At 33.2% G+C, this 17,553-nt stretch overlaps 1 protein-coding gene across 1 annotated transcript; it reads right to left on the reverse strand.

The window, feature by feature from the left end:
* Positions 1 to 1,877: 1,877 nt before the first annotated feature.
* On the reverse strand, positions 1,878 to 17,328 carry LOC133205766 (poly [ADP-ribose] polymerase 2-like). Its single transcript, XM_061341633.1, has 18 exons — positions 17,227 to 17,328; positions 14,715 to 14,899; positions 14,316 to 14,433; positions 13,328 to 13,531; positions 12,629 to 12,862; positions 11,474 to 11,589; positions 10,990 to 11,162; positions 10,654 to 10,750; positions 10,204 to 10,290; positions 7,199 to 7,283; positions 6,895 to 7,033; positions 6,525 to 6,588; positions 6,144 to 6,275; positions 3,595 to 3,719; positions 3,403 to 3,502; positions 3,104 to 3,202; positions 2,516 to 2,640; positions 1,878 to 2,331 (listed from the first exon to the last, which is right to left on the reverse strand). Exons 1-18 carry the CDS (start codon positions 17,237 to 17,239, stop codon positions 2,178 to 2,180), a joined length of 2,250 nt encoding a protein of 749 aa, XP_061197617.1. The 5' UTR covers positions 17,240 to 17,328; the 3' UTR covers positions 1,878 to 2,177.
* Between the last annotated feature and the right edge of the window lie 225 nt (positions 17,329 to 17,553).

Below are 17,553 nucleotides of genomic sequence, written 5' to 3' on the forward strand. Positions count from 1 at the left end.
GGAAACAATATGTGTTTGTGAAACACTGATGTCCCAGTATGGCAGCTCAAACCCAAAGTTTAAGTTTTTCAAATGTAGGTCAAACTCCACAGTCAAAGTCAAAAGTTAAAAAATGTTGGTACCCAAAGGAAGGTATTGTCACAAGGAATGCAATAGGTAACATATAAAAACCCTAGCATCAACCATTCAGAAAATATAGCCAAGGTTAAAGTTTTTCAAAGGTAAGTCATACTCCAAGGTCAAGGTCATGAGGTAAAAAAAATATTTAAAGTCCTGTCACAAGGAATACATAAGTGAAACATAAAAGCCCTACTACCAGACCTTCAAAAGTTATAGGCAACGTTATTTTTTTTCACAAATGTAGGTCAAACTCAAAAGTTAAGGTCAGTAGGTCAAAAATGTTGGTACCCAAAAGAAGGTCTTGTCACAAGAAATATACATGTGATATATATGAAAACCAATCATCCAAAAGTTATGGCCAAGGTTTAAGTTTTTCAACATTAGGTCAAACTCCAAGGTAAAGGTGAAAGGGTAAAAAATGTTGGTGCCCAAAGAAAGGTCTGGTCACTTGGAATATACACATGTATAAGTGAAATATAAAAGCTTTAGCACCAACCATTCAAAAGTGTTGGCCAAGGTTTGAGTTTGCAAAACTTTTAAGTAGGTCAAACTCCAAGGTCAAGAGGTCAAATATGTTGGAACTCGAAGAAAGGTATTGTCACAAGGAATTATACACAAGTAAAATATGAAAGCCCAAGCATTTAAACGTTATGGGTAAGATTAAAGTTTTTGCGGACAAATAGATTAAAAGTCAGACGGATGGACAAACCAAAAACTATATGCTCCCGAATCTTTGACAATTGGACAATTAAGCGAAAATTAAAATAGGATGTGGACATTTAAGTGGATAGTTAAGTAAAATAAATATATAAATAAATATATAAATGTATCTTTTCCTTTAACCAAATTAAGTACAATGTATGTTCACCAATGGGAAGGTGATGGTAAAATTTTATGAAGATGTTCATTTAAATAGTTACACCCATCACATTTCCAAAAAAAAAAAAAAAAAAAAAAAAAAAAACAACCAATGACCAACAGCTTTTGACAAAGGCAAAAATGGGATTCTTCTGGCAACAGTCATCGTCCAATGTCCTGCCCAATTTTGACCTCTTTTTTTCGTCGGCCAACCAATATTGTCACACCAAGTTATAATTTTTTCTGCGTCCGTGGCCAATTTCTTCAATTGAAGCAGTCATGGAATAATCTGATGAACAACCCTGTTATCGTCCAACCCTCTGAGATATTTTGTTAACTCGGTCAACATTTACGTATATGGTTTTCCCAAATATCTGCCGACAGTGAAAATCAAGCTCCGCTCAGTGCTCGATGATCTGCCGACTTACAAATAACAAAACTTTTAGAGTCATTGGTGCTCCTAGCCCAGCAGGAATTAAAGTGACCGCTTGGCTTCGCCCGTACTAGTGTCAGCCGATTGTGTTTTTTTCAGCCCGATTCAAGAAAAACTGGTCACCCAACCGTCGGCTTAATGTGACTCGGGTATAAATATCAAATCAGCATTTAAACACAACATATATAAACTATTAAAATGAGTTGAGTTTTATTCAATTTACCTGTGAAAAAAAATCCTCCAAAATGTTCAATGAATTTTTAGAGTTAACCAATTTTTCTTCCGCCTTAATGACCTATGAATTTTCCCGCTAAAATGTCCATTTACACATTTAGAAATTCTGCCAAAAATGTCATTTGCCCATAAGAAACTGATAGCACAATTTCACAAATTTGTAATTATCTGATAGTACCTACAAAAACAGGAATTATCTTCGTCAAATAAAATGACCAAATTTAAAACTGTGTAGTTTTGCATTTGTTTTATTGATATCCAAAGTATTTGCAACTACTGTGAAAGAAGATTTAACTAATACTCTGTAGACATCAAAGAAACTACAAGAGAAGTTGAGCCTTCTACAGATACACAAAACAATAACCATAAACATTTAAACCATAATCATTAACAGAGATCTAGTAAGCTAATACAGACTGACATTTGTGATGTGCATCAATTCTCCATATGACATGATTTCACAACCTTCATGTACATAGAAATTAACTTGTATAGCCATGTGCCATGCTAATCATATCGAATTGAATTGCAATCACTTATAGTTGAATTTCACCTTCACTAGATACTTCATTTTGATCTGTTTGGTGTCATACACTATAAACTCGTTGTAATTCAGTGTGTATCCATGAGGATTTTTCACATTAGTGTTCTTACTCTTTCCTAGAGGAACAACTGTCCCGTCAGGCCTGGAAAAAAGGGAACATTCAATGTTTGACACAGAAATGTACGCTTTAAAAATGGTTCTAGAAAAATGATTTAAATTATTTACATGTACATACTACATGTATCTCATACTTACCCCCGTTACATTTTTTTTCAGTTGTTGTCTAAGATTACTGATGTTAAGCTCCATATTGCTGTCATACTTACAGTACTTTATGTTTAGTGGGATCTGGGGCCACTGCTCCCAAGCCTTTAACACTGTGTTTTCCTGGTGGTAGCTTATCTGCCTTGTAGTCTGCTGCCAGTAAATCATTTGTGGTTCCCAAGGACACCTGATCAATGGACAAATAGCATTTACAATTAAGAGACAGGGAAGAAAATACATTACTAGTAATTTATATGTAGAAAAGATATAATAAATGAAAAATATTACATTTTAATACAGAAGATAATTATTATACGAGCACAAAAAATACATCCTTTAGAATAAACTTAACTAACTGTAGATATACTTTTATCTCCATGTGGGATTCATTTACGGTATGTAGGCGGTAACAAATTTTCTGTGAAAATTTGTCACAGCCTACTTTAAATGCATTTAAGACATACAATTACAATGTAAGAAATCTGCATAATATTCTAGCCATGGATTCAACAAGAATTGTGATTCCCGGAAATACGACTCGGTGGAAAAACTACATTTATAGTACTTAGAAAATGCATTTTACTTTATTTTTAATTGAGTACAAACTGTACATTATAATGAAGAACGTGTAGAGAAAATAGTTATCATACCTCACATAGGAGTAATAAACCAATGTTTTTAGATCTTGTTGTAAAACAGTAGTTGGCACTTTTACTAGACATATCAGCAAAATACACTCCTTTTCCAAACTACAATGGAAGTCACTAGTTAGTACTTAGTCACTTCATAAACAAAATATACATTCTTAGCCATTTAAATCACAATCTGCTGAAAACACATACTTTAAAAGTATAATTTGTGAAAGAAATGCTAGGCAATTAAAATTATTGTAATATGCAAAAGAAAATTCAAAATTCTCATCAAAATGTACAAATAGTTAAATTTTTACCATGTAACCAGTAACAGGCGCCTCAGGAGGGGCAATTCTCAGACCTTTTGAGAGGATGCCAACCCAATTAGTTAAACGAGAACCATGCCACAACAGCATTCTACAAAATAATAAAATGATATAAAGAAATGAAGTACAGCTTCATGGACCATCCATACCCTAACATCAGCTTACATGTGGTCAGTTTCTTACTTGTTGCTGTGGTCTACAAACTGCTTTGCTTCATTTTCTTTATCAACTTCAAAAACATCTTCAATCTGCATTTTATATTGGTTGTGTGTAGCTGCATGAGTATTCTGAAGATATTCATTTATCATCTGAAAAGAGAAACACCTCTAATACTCCTCAGGAAAAGGGTTTAATTGTGTATGGATTTCAAATGTTAGCCTATTCCATACTCCTTTTGTAAAAAAAAATAACTTCTTAGTTCATTTAGAAGTATTCCAGACAAAAAATACCTCTGGAGCCTCTTTGTGACTTCATAAAGAGGCTTCAGAGACGTTAGTAAACAAGAGGCCCATGGGCCACAATGCTCACCTGAAACTGGTCCTGCTGTTCTTCATAAGATTTCCCCCCTTGTAATACCTGTTGTGGCCCCATCCTAGCCCCGGGGATCATGATTTGAACAATTTAGAATCTACACTACCCTAAGATGTTTCCACATAAGTTTCAGCTTTTCTGGTCCAGTGGTTCTTGAGAAGAAAATTGTTAGAGATTTTTTTCTATATATTTCAATGTAAAACTTGGATTCCCTATTGTGGCCCCGCCCTACACCCAAGGGTCATGATTTGAACAATTCAGAATCTACACTACCTTAGGATGCTTCCACTTAAGTTTGAGCTTTTCTGGTCAAGTGGTTCTTGGGAATAAAATTTTTCCTCATACATGTGACAGAACTGAAAAATCACAACTGGAGATTTGAAAATTTTCAGCTGGAGTTTGGGTCTCAAAGCTGGAGATTTTTTATCGACATTTTTTCAAATCGCAAAAGACCATCCAACCCCCAAAATTCAGGAAAAATACCTTCTCCCAGTTTATTACTTTACAAATTTTATTTTATAAAGTTGTTGTTTAGTTTTAAGAAAAATATGATAAAGTTTTTATTCAAATGAAGTGAAATTGAGTATTCAAAATGAAATCAACTCATTTCCTAGTAAATTAATTAAGAGTTAACAGCATCATTAAAACATTGGATAAAATTTTATTTTTGATTTAGTATTGATATATCAACTAGTAAGTGAAGTAAAATATAGCTAGGTTTTGTGTTACAAATTCTATGTCAGTAATTTGTTTTTAAATAGAATATGTACAGATGAAAAAAAGTACCCTCTAAAAAAATAAACAAATTAAGAGTCAGGTATATTTTAGCAACACCCTGTAGTGTGATCTATTTTTAACTAGAGTGTGACCTACATTATAACTGTATCTTTTAATGACCAAAGCAGCATTAGAAGATGGCAACTGTGTATTTTAGCAACTAATTACAATGTTTTGCATTCAGTAATAAACATCAATGGTCTTTTATCAAGTTGATATATCACTAATTTTTACAACATAATTATACTACCTCATGTTGATTCCTACGAAGCCTACCGCTGTGAAAATTTATTGCACTGGCGTTGTTATCTCAATTTCTTTTTATTCTGAGCAATTATATGAAACACGATCAAAAAAATATTGCAAATAATATTTAATTTGAAGAATTTTAAAACACGGAAGATTTAAAAATTAATCGGGAGGGGCGGAAGGGGGGTGAAATATCGGGAGATTTTGTCTCCCGCCGGAAGAATCACATGTATGTTTCCTATATATCTCAATGTTAAACTTGGATTCCCTATTGTTACCCTAGCCTACCCCCGGGGGTCATGATTTGAACAATTTAGAATCTACACTACCCCAGGATGCTTCCACATAAGTTTGAGCTTTTCTGGCCCAGTGGTTCTTAAGAAGAAGATTATTTTATGACCCCACCCTATTTTTGTCTGTTCTTGATTATCTCCCCTTGTAAGGGGGCTTGGCCCTTCATTAAACTCCCCTTCACTCAAGGATGCTTTGGACTAACTTAGGTTAAAATTAGCCCTGTGGTTCTTGAGAAGAAGTTGAAAATGTGAAAAGTTTACAGACGGACAGACGACAGACAACGGGTAATCAGAAAAGCTCACTTGAGCTTTCTGCACAGGAAAGCTAAAAAATAACGATATGAGGCAAACTTTCTTTAAACATGCAAAATGTAAATATAAGGAATGTGCCTACATGTCTGTATTATTTACACACCAATAAATCACAAAAAACTTAAAAAGATACACATAACATTATCTAACAAGTTTTCATAACATGCATTTTTACAAGTTTAATAAACATTATTTTACACATGCACAGATCCGACATAAAGTACATACATCTGCATATATAGACATGAGAAAAAAAAGAAAGGATTTAACTGTCCTACATGTAGTGTAAATAAACCTTGTTGTAGCACAATGAACTTTAACTTAATAAATACCGTATAAGTGGAAGACTGGAAATTTATCGAGATGCAAATTTAGCCATTTGTCCTTAAAAATTGTATTTTATTTTTAGCTAGAAGTAATTTTAGTGATTTTAAAATGCTCATTTAAGAAGCTATTACAAATAAAATGCAATTAAATTTTAGCGATATTCAATTTTAGCATCCTCGCTAAAAATTCTGCTTATACCGTAAGATAATCTATAATAGAGCTAAATAATGATATGCATCATACTTTAAATTCATCAGCTGATTTGTCCATTGGCTGCAGTTCACACTTCAGGGCATGGTAATGTCTGTCTATTGGATTCTCCGAGTAATCTCCACTTTTCAGAGTTTTCATGGCAATCTCAATGTCTTCCAATGACTGTTTATGAATAGAAAATTATTCATTAAGCAAAGTGCATACATGTAGCAAAATCACTCTGCAAAACTACATCCAAATCAGCAAAAATTAACATACATTAGTGTGATTTTGTAGAAATGCAGTGATTTTAGGGCCATCTACAATGTAAGTGAGAACAGCATGACCACTGTATAAATGTCTCTTCAAACTTTACCTGACCTATTTAATCACTAGATCTTGGGAAAATACCTAGGTTCAGTCTTGTCTCACCTCTAAGAGTTGTAGTTTTGCCTTCACTGTTTCCTTGTCTCTGATGACAGGGGGTGTTCTCATACTGCAAAGTTTACACAGTAACTCTATATTAATATTCAATCTTAACAAGGACATCAAATATGCATAACTTAGAAGGCTGAAAATATATACAGTGTATATCCCATCACACCAAATCCTCAAAAATAGATTTTTTTTGGTCAAAACTATTTTTAATATCCAATTTAATATGTTGTTAATAAAAAAAAATACATCAAGAATCATACAAAAGGAAGTATGTGCATTTGTTTCCTATTATTTTCAATAACTGTCAATGTTTTGCCATTTATGTTAAGATTGTGATTTCAGAACATATATCACAAATATTTACCCAAAGTCATGAGGAATTCTTGTGTAGAAGTCATTACAAGCATCAGTCAGTTTTCTCCCAAAGTCTCCCTTCTCTACACAGGCATCAATAGTCTTCAGAGCTGAGTATCCAGCCTTTATTTGGTCACTTGTCAGCTTACCTACAAAATTTAAAGAAAAAATAATACTTTATAGCACCTGCCATAAATTTTGTGCTCATGTTTTGAAAATTTTGAGCCCAATTTACAAACTGTTGAGGTTACTGCAGAGTATGTTCTAAATGTACATTAATTTTGATAATATTTTCTATACTACATGCCACATACCTAGTGGTGCCTTAATACAGTCATATTTCATTTCTCGTACTGTGTCCTCCATTATCTTAATATCACATATCAAATTCATCAGGTCCTGAAATCAACAGGAATAATCATTTCAAAGTAAGGTTTTATTGACTAAGTCATATCTTAAAATCTGAACATTAATAAATGCCTTGTACATATATCATCAAAAGATTAAAAGATTCTTATATAAAGTTTATATTATAAACTTTTGAAATTGTTTGCATATAGCAACCACCTTTATAAGATTTCATTACATATATTACTTAAATAAAACTATCTGGCTTCGGGGCCACCAACGCTGAGATTTTCTCAAATCTGAGATTTCTCGGAAAATTTGAGTTTTTCTCACCAAACTGTGCCACCAATGAAATATTTTCTCAAACTCAGACTTATCTTTTGAGTTTTTTCTTAAATCTGAGATTTTTCTCAAATCTGAGATTTCTCTGAAACGTGCGTACCACCAACATTTTTTCTGACTCAGCTGAGAAAAAAATCTGAGATTTCTCAGAAAATCTTGATATTGGTACATAGTAGTCTCAAATAAAATCTCACAGAATTATTTTATGGTAAGATGGTTGCAAATATTATGACAGTGCACACGTTAATCCATGAATACATGAAATTAACGTGCAAACACAGAGAGCATGTTTATTTCTCCCAAACCAAGATCATACGTTTTTAAGAAGGGGGGGGGGGGGTCTTACGCACATGTAAAAAATCTCATAATCTCATAATATTGTCCACGCAATGAAACAATGCACTTGAAACTATATCAAAAGAAAAAAAAATAAGGAATAAAATCAATATTCTTGTGACACGTTTTACATAACATGTATATCTTCATTCATGCAAGAATTATTTTCATTTATTAATTAAATTCACATTTTAGTGTGCTACTCATGGTTAGGCATATTTATTAATTCACATTATATATACATGTATATCAGAAAAGAAAATATGATTAGATAATATTAAATCTCCACGGCCTCTTCTTTGTTCTTTCTCCGGTAGTTATTTTTTACTTGTACAATATACGTACCTAATCTGTAAATTATACGCAAATATTAAAAAAAAACATTGTCTAAATTTCTGTGTAAAAATATTCTATTTATTCATAAATCACCATTTATTAATCACTGATGATAGCAATCTGTCTAATTTGGATCTTCACTAAATCTATAAAATTCTTAATTGAGAGTAGGGATCCAGTAATTCTTTCCAGTGGGTGGGGGGGGGGGGGGTCATCCAAGTCAAAAAAAAAATCCAACCCAGAAATTTCTAGACAAGTAAAACTGATTTCTCAAAAGTATCAAACCGCGAAAATTTCTTGAAATGAAAAAAAAAATCTGTTTCACAAACGTGAAAAACCTATTTCGTTCTGGTAGTGGTGGGGTCAACGTTTTCAATGGGGGGGGGGGGGGGTGTCCAAAATCAATTTTTATTTGATTCAGTATATACTTTTAATAACTTTGCAAATTCCAGGGGGGGGGGGGGGGGCGACAACCTCCTCCCTCTAGATCCGCGTATGGGCATCTGCTTTATACTCGCTATGCATCGCACACAAATATCCCTGACCGTTTATATTATTTGTAAGAATAATCCTGACTTTTTTTTAATACAACCAGTTACATTTTGAGATTAAAAAAAACAAGTATGGTCCTAAGTTTCAAATAGTACATGATTATGCCGTGAAACTTTTCATAGGAATTAATAAGTTAATCGTCACTTGATAAGTGATTGTTAGATTGATTTAGGTTTCCAGTGTAACAACGAATATTGCTCACTATATTCGTTGTTATTATATCTGAAATTAATAATTATTATATATTTTATACCTGAAAAGAAGAATATTTTTCCTGTGACATTTTCTCACAGGGGATCGTGGAAAATGTGATGTGTTATTTAGCCTCGTCCCTACATACATGTCCGTAGTTCAATTCAGGTTTTTTGTTTTTTCGGGGGAAGGGGTGTGTATACCTGAAATAACCTGACATTAAACAATTTGTATCGAAATTTTCTTGATAAATTGGGTTCACTTAAAACCAAGCATACATGTATATTGAATTGAATTGTAATTATGTTACTCGCCCTTGACTGACATTTTTTCTGTCGCAACTTATGCACGAATTTTACGGAACACTCAAGAAAATTATCATGTGAGAAAATTAGCATTTAATCAGCTATAAAAAAAAAAATACTCTGTGTTTTCTTAATTACTGTTAATGCCGAGTTTGCAGTATTAAAATCATCATTTCGGCGGTAAAATTTATTTTCTTTGATCGCTTAAAATGATTTTTTTTAAATTATTCTAAATAGGGACAAAAACTCCCTATATTTAAAACATTTTTGCTATGGAGAGTAAAATGTAATAGATATATCTGACAGTGTACAAAACAAAAGAAAAGAAAAAAATGTGTAATCGGCCTGTATATATTATGGTCTTGATCCGCCTATCTACTCTTTGTAATCTTTCGACACGTAACATCACAAGGGCGGAAGTGACGCCTCGGTGTATATTTTTGTGTGTTTATGTAGACAGACGAACTAAGACTTTAAAGTTTGGATATGTTTTGCGTTTTTCTTCTGTAGGGATTATTTTACGGGGACTCAGTGGATATTTATTGTCGCAAAGATCGTAATGGAATCCTTTCCGCCGAGTGACTCGAAACAGCAAATAAAAGACAAAGGAAGTAAAGAATGTGTATTTTCGCGATTATAGACCAAAATATTGTATAAACAACTATCTGAAAGGTGAATTCAATCATTGATTCAACAACTTCGTGCATTATAAGGAAAAAAGGTCGCATATAACTACAAGAATAAGTCTAAGATTTTTCTCAAATCTCAGCTTACGTGAGACGAATCTCAGAAATGTTGGTGGCACGGTGTTTTAGAAAAATCTCAGGTGAGGCAGAAATCTAAGATTTGAGGTTGAGATTTGAGCTGAGATTTTTACATCTTGGTGGCCCCGAAGCCTGATAATTTACCTGAAGTCTTTTGTCTAACTTGGAGTCTGGAACTTTGACATCAGATTTCTCCTTTTTGATCTTCGGAGCATCTGTTTCATCCTCACCCTATTTATAAAATAAAGATAAACAATTACACAAAAAGTACATATACAATGTACAATAAGTAGAAAAATGTTCGAGGGTTAATTCCAGACAGTGATAAACATTATGTATATGTATATCTAATTAAAAAAAAAATCTGACACCAAATATGGAGTGAAAAGATATACAAAGAAATAGTTATAGGTTTACTCAGAAAGTAACAATGAAATCAGCTCATCGTAAATTACCCATAAGTGAAGTTGGATGGTGATCATAAAGGTTCACTTAAGACAGAGTTGAATAAATTAAAAAAGAAAATGGGATCTGATTTTACAGATCCTAGAGCCATGTATACACACGTAGCTAACTTGATACATCATACATTACCTTTGCACCATAATCGATGTCTAGCATGTCATATTTTCCTGGTACTTTCTCAAAATGTTTCCTTTGATACCAATCATTTTTGGTTTTGTCTTTAAACCTAATAGAAAAACAAATCCATAAAAACAATTGACTTTATTTTATTTGTCTATTTGTTTAACGTGACAAATTCACATTATTTCTACACTGATCTTGACTTGAACACTTCCCAGAAACAAAAATACAGTAATACAGTATACTATTAAATTATCACTAAAACTGTGGTAAAACCAATCAAGTACTGAAAACACGAAATAAAACTATCTGTACTCTAATATCAAACACTGATTGCCAACCCACTTTTTTGTGAATACATCTTTAGCCTTCTCTAGGTCCCCTCCACATGGAACCAGATTGTTCTGTCCATGATAACCAACACGCCCCCATCTCTGCCAGACATGGTATGCATTCTTGGTATTCTCCTTTAACAGTTGTATCAGGTAATACTTGTTGTTGTTATTACCCACGTTTGTCTACAATGTTAAAAGTGGATTACCTCCATTCTGGTAAATAATGGAAAATAAGATTAATTCAATTTATACATACATGTAGGGAAAAAAATTAAACAAATATTTTCATGTACTTTGCACTTTGATTTTAAATTTTTTATCTAAAAAATAACCAGATTTGAATTCTTTAAACTTTTTTCCAGAACAAAATCAAGCAATTGAAATTTACTTATTTATCTAACTTCATTCAATTTTATTAATAGTTTATCCTGGCAGCTTTTTGAACAGAATTACATGTAAACTCTCCTTTAAGAACTTTACTTTTAATGACTGACCTGATTCAGCATGCAGTCCCATATGTCATTGCCCTCAGAGTAAACATGAGCCTTCCCCACCATGGATGTACATTCAGCATCAACAGGTGCTTTACCAGATATTACCACTGTACGGACTAGAATGAAGCACAGATACATGTATTATATAAAGTGAGGAGTCTGGAGGAAAGAACAGAGAGCAGACATAAAAGTTTAAGAACTTAAAGAAAGAACTAAGTCTAAGAAAGCTAGATTTATCTGCTCTGAAACTGTTACATAAGTGTTGTCTTGTTTTCTTAAATCATTTCCTTCTACTGCAATTTAAGTAGTGTATGTCATGTACATAAATTAATGTATTCAATATTTAGCAGGGTTCGACATTAACGTTAGTCCATTAGTCTCAGACTAATACATTTTCATTTGGACTAATAAAATCTGTAGCTAATTAGTCCGAACGGACTAATAAAAATTTCTGGAAAAAAATCAATAAATTACCGAAGTTCGATTCTCGACAACTTTCACTGGAAAACCCCGCATGTATTTTTAGCTTTCTAGCTTCTTGGTGGGAAGTTAGGCAATTCCGAGTCTATTCGGCGCTCAATTTTAGGACTGTTTGATATGAAATTAAACATTTTAGCAAACATGATTTAGTAAGACACATAAAGAAAGATGGCAGACGTTTGGATGTATAGAGAAAAATGAACGAGATCGGAAATACAATCGTAGTTCCTGATCGCGAGATTTCAACGAACCTTGGAATAAAACATTTCAGGTAAATGCTTTATTTATTTCAAAAAAGTATAATAAGTACATTGCAATGTTTATTTTTAAATTAACCGTTTCAAAACATTGAGTGTTTTTTTTCTTTTCTTTTTCTTTTTTGACGGACTCATAAAATCGCCTGCAGACAAGTAAAAGTAAAGAAGCACTAGTCCGGCCGGACTAAAGCCTAAAAATGTTAGTGTCGAACCCTGTTTAGAGCAGTAACTTGGTATGGAGTGGTTGGAGTAACCATGAATTATAGCTACAGATGTCCCTGCCTTGCATTGTATTCAGTTAGGATTTATTAACAGTATTCATGAATTAGCACATTGTTGTCTTCCCCAAAGACAATAAAATATGAAGCCCACTTTTTGAAGTACATATACAAAAAATATATGATTGTATAATTTTTACTTCTTTCTTCCTCTCCAAGTTCCCTTCTCCCAGACTTCCCCTTCTTTGGCCCACTTTTTCCTCCAGCCTTTTTCCCTTTTGAATCCCCAGCACTTGCTTCTTTTTCCTCTTCTTCCATTGGTTCCTCTTTCACTTTGGCACCCTTTTTCCCAGAACCCTTTGCAGCTTCCTGTTTTTCAGTTTTGATTTCTGTTACAACTGTTCCTGAGGATGAAGGGTCAGCAGCGATGGCATCTTCAATACAGAAAAAATCCAATGAATATCAAAGAGGTAAACAAAAAATTCAATTAATCATGATAATTTTACAATTCAGATACAACCAGTAAGACTCTATCAGCAATGCTGCATGTATCATGTCCTGACTACCCATATTTTGAGTTTTATGCAAAATCAGCAATGTCTCAAACTACCTAAGTCTTCAATATCTTTATAAAATATCATAGACAGTTAAAATCAGAAAATTACAATCACAGGATGAAACTACACTGTACGCCATTCAGTTCACTAAAAGTCTACTGAAAAGTGACAGAATGGCAGAGCTCTGCCACTCAGCCACCTTTCCAGACCTTTCAGTGAACATTCAGTTGACTGAAAGGTGCAGTTTTACACTGTGAATAACAATTAGGACTTAACCACATTTTTTTATGCAAAAATATAACAATATTATCAATATATATGTCTTGTTACACATTAACTTACTTGATTTGACTCTTTCTACTTTCCGTTTGACATCAGTTGCTGTGTTAATTTGCTCCATTTTGGCTACATCTATGGAGTAGGACCTATGAAAGGCCTCAAAGTCTATGTGACCCTTCCCCTCAGCCCCCTCTAACTCTACACAGGTCTCCACAGCATATGGGTTCCAGCCTCCCTTCTCATCCTGCCACTGCCAGATGTAAAAGTCTGTAATTTAAAGACGAGTTTCAAGTCTCAATGTAGAAAATCTTACTGTACAATAAGTACAATATACCCTTGTTTTAGAACTTTGTAGATCAGAGCTATGTAATATCTGCATAGCACTGCTGTGTAACACACTAAATAAAAAAGGATGAAAACATACCACCTTGCTCCAACTTTATTGGCTGAGGTTTTGCAGTGGTTAGTGAAATGAGTTATAAGTACACTAGGGCTGTCACGAGTACCCGAAATAACCGAGAACCGCGGTCTAAGTTGTTCGGTTCGGTTCCGGTTCCATTTTTCCAGATTTCGGTTCAGGTCTGGTTTATATATTAGAGTTTGTTCAATACAAAAAATGGCGTCGAAATCAAAGGAATGATGACGATAACAGTGATAAATAAACATCACAACTGAAATCTACTTCATTCCATGACCCAAAAAAAATCGAGGAAATATTAGATAATTATCAAAACGAGCAGGAATGGTCAGGTTGTGGCTAACAGTAGGCCAAGTCACCGATGTCTAGACGTTCGCATGGTTAAGACTTGTTTCCAATGTAAATTTATTGTAACAAATAAAGATTTTTCAAGTTAAATTCATGAAATTAAGGTTTAAAATAGATGTAAATATCCGACCCGAAAAACCCGAAACCGAACCGAAAATTTACAGAACCGACCCGACCCGAAAAATTTTGGAACCGTGACAGCCCTAAAGTACACAGACTGGAGTATACATGTATAAACAAGACAAGCATGCACAAAAAGGTGGAGAAAAATGTGCATGGATTCACCTTTATCTTCTTTAAGACAGCATCTTATTCTCCGCTCCCATCCTGTCTTTTTGTTTCTCTGTACCATCTGGTCCATCTTTACTTGGATCACCACATTTTTTCCAACATCAAACTCTACCTGTTTAGTCAAGTAAAAAAAAAAAAAAGAAATTGATCACAATCTACTGCCAAAATTTAAAAAAAAAATTCTAAATAAGCTTTATCTGATGTTTGAAAAACGATATTTTTTATTAGGGAAAGTATCAAGTATTTGGTATAATCCGATTTATAAACAATGCATAAATATGAAATTATACCAGTACATGTACATAATGTAAGAAAAGAAAAAATAAATATATAACATATAAAAATATATCTATATGCATGATATGCTGATGATCTTAAAACAAGAAATATTACCATTTTCTTCTTGCTGTTGAATGCATCAGTGATGTCTTTATTCATGCTGTCTGAGTATTTTGTCCACTTTCCTTTATCTCCTTCCCACTCCCACTGAACTAAGTATCCATCTATCTCTGGACCTTCCAGGCGAGCTTTTTTTGATATCGGGGCATCCCCTCCTCCATTGGCCTCTGCTTTTCTACCTAAAACAAGGATTTTTTATCCTCTTAATTATTAATATGAATAAAATTTGGATCTTCATAATAAATACTGTGGCATTTTCTTTTGATGGATTTGTGAAATGATGTTTCTGTCTAAACCTTACATGTATAGTTATGTAAAATATTCATTATTGTGACTAAAATTTTTAGTCAGAAACAAGATGACTTTGCACAGACTCTGTCCATGATTTTTTAATTAAAGCCTGGGCTTAACTGACCCTTTTTGATACAGGTCTTGTACCCTTTCTATTGGGAAAATGTGGGAATATTGATGACATAATTATTTTTTACTAAAAATAAAGACAATGATATCGTAGGCTTATCCTCTATTTACATTTTTTTTGAGCTATAATAACCTGATATTTATATTTCTGATATTAAACAAGAAGCCCATGGGTCACAACACTCAGCTGATTCACTATGGCCCTACTGTCCTTCAACAGCAGATTTTTCCCTATATATTCCTATGTAAAACTTTTGCGTGGCTTTTGTGGTGATTTTTAAAAGACACGATTAGATTTTCACTATTTCTTAATTATACTGTACATGTAAATAAATTAGCGTATTCAAAATTTAGCGCAATCACTGGGTATTAATTTATTGGCGTATTCATGAATTAGCGCTACACACTAACACGCCATATATTGTATTTCTAAATCATTTATTAGCGGTATTCATGAATTAGCGCATCGTTGTTCACGCCAAAGCCGCTTAAATCTGAAGCCCGCTATTTTAAGTACACATACAGTATTGCCTTGAAAGATGACCTGGCCTAGAAATGCTCATCTCTATGTTTTATTTCAAGTGCTCTCTTTAATACTTTTTGATATGTCAAACATACATCTGTGTTTGACAATATTTAAGTGTGGTAGAGAGCAGAAGAAATACCAAATTTAACAAAAAATATTTTTTAAAAAATAGAGACTTATGCGATTTACACACTTCATACACAAACTGACTTGAAACAGACAACTTGTACACAAGAAGTCCACTCATACACAAGGTTTTTTTTCTTTTGTGTACATAAAACCTTGAATATAAAAGTGAAATTCAACTCATACACAAGGGTTTCTTTTTTCTCTCTCTCTGCTGCTGCACATATGAAAATTTAATAAAATTCACCGGTTATGAAATTTGGGAAAAATAAATAACAAAAAAATAATAGCTTCTGTTGTCGGTGGAACATGTACATGCCTTTCAAGTTTATAAATTAAATAATTATTGTTAAAACAACACACAAGTGGTGGTTTCTTGGATATGCAGCAAAAGTCGCTAATTATGAGATGTTCTCAATTGGTATTCTGAGATGACTGCACATTTTGTAAATTTAAAATTTTCTGTGATAAATTTTATGGAATAAATATACAGTAATAGTTTTACAATAAATACTTTGTAATGTTTGAATCCATTGTTAATGATACTATTTAAAAAAATCATATTTAGAACCAAAGACAGTGAATCTTTCTAAATTCAACCCTTACTCATTTTCAATAAAAGTTCAGGTGTTTATGACTAGAAAATGTTCTAGACAGATATGAGAAAAAATATTTGTGTACAACAAGTTGACAGTTCACTTTTGTATACAAATAAACCTTGTATACAAGTTGACTTCTCAGGTTTGTATACAACTTGAGTCACTTGACTTCTTGAGTACAAGTTGGGTTGTGTAGAATTGTATGAATACGACCTGACTGGACACCACTTCAGCAATTAAGTCATGACATGACCCTTAAATTCATTTGAACAAACTTGAATCCTTTTAACCAAAGGATGCTCTGTATCAAGTTTGGTTGAAATTGGCCAAGTGGTTCTGGAGAAGAAAATGAAATTATGAAAACTTAATGATTTTGATCTGAAAAGCTCACTTGAGCCTTCAGGTCAGGTGAGCTGATAAAAGTACAAAAAATAGTATTCTGATATATTGAATTCCAGTTTATTACCAAGTCATACATTATGCCATGACATGTTCAAAAACGACATTAAAAAGTAACCAAGTTCAGTAGGGATACTCTATTCAACACTGCATTGTGCGCTGCATGGTTACAGACTGACGATCCACAGACAATGCTGATTGGCGTCGATGTTTCCATGAAATCATCATTTTAAATTTGTTTTGAGTTCAAATCTTTAATTCCATACAATAATGCTGCAATATTTGTAAAGAAATATTGAAATAATCTAACAGATATAACATGGCGATATTTTTTTATAGGGGTACAAGGGGCAAAATGAAAGTTGCTAACATCAGAGATCGGACGTTTTGAGATTTACAACTTTCTCTTTATTAATATTTGATTCTTCATACATACCCTTTCTCCCCATTTGAAGACTTCGTTAATCTCTTATTTCTGATATACAAGACACACTGTTTTATTTATCCTCTGACAAAACTTTACCAGTTTCCTGCCTTACACCTTTCACGTGTTTTGCAAACTCGGCGCTTTATTTACAAACATACATATTTAAGATTTTTATTTCGCAAAACGCATATCCCTAAATTACGAAAGCCTATCGAGCTCATTTTCGTAGATAAAAAATATATATTTTTCGCGTTATAACGCGAAAGTTTCGCGAATAAACGCGTAACTTTCGCGTTATAACGCGAAACTTTCGCGAACAAACGCGTAACTTTCGCG

This window comes from Saccostrea echinata, unplaced genomic scaffold (genome assembly GCF_033153115.1).
Source record: "Saccostrea echinata isolate AGI-Se365-2 ecotype Australia unplaced genomic scaffold, CSIRO_AGI_Sech_v1 ptg000054l, whole genome shotgun sequence".
Lineage (NCBI taxonomy): Eukaryota > Metazoa > Mollusca > Bivalvia > Ostreida > Ostreidae > Saccostrea > Saccostrea echinata.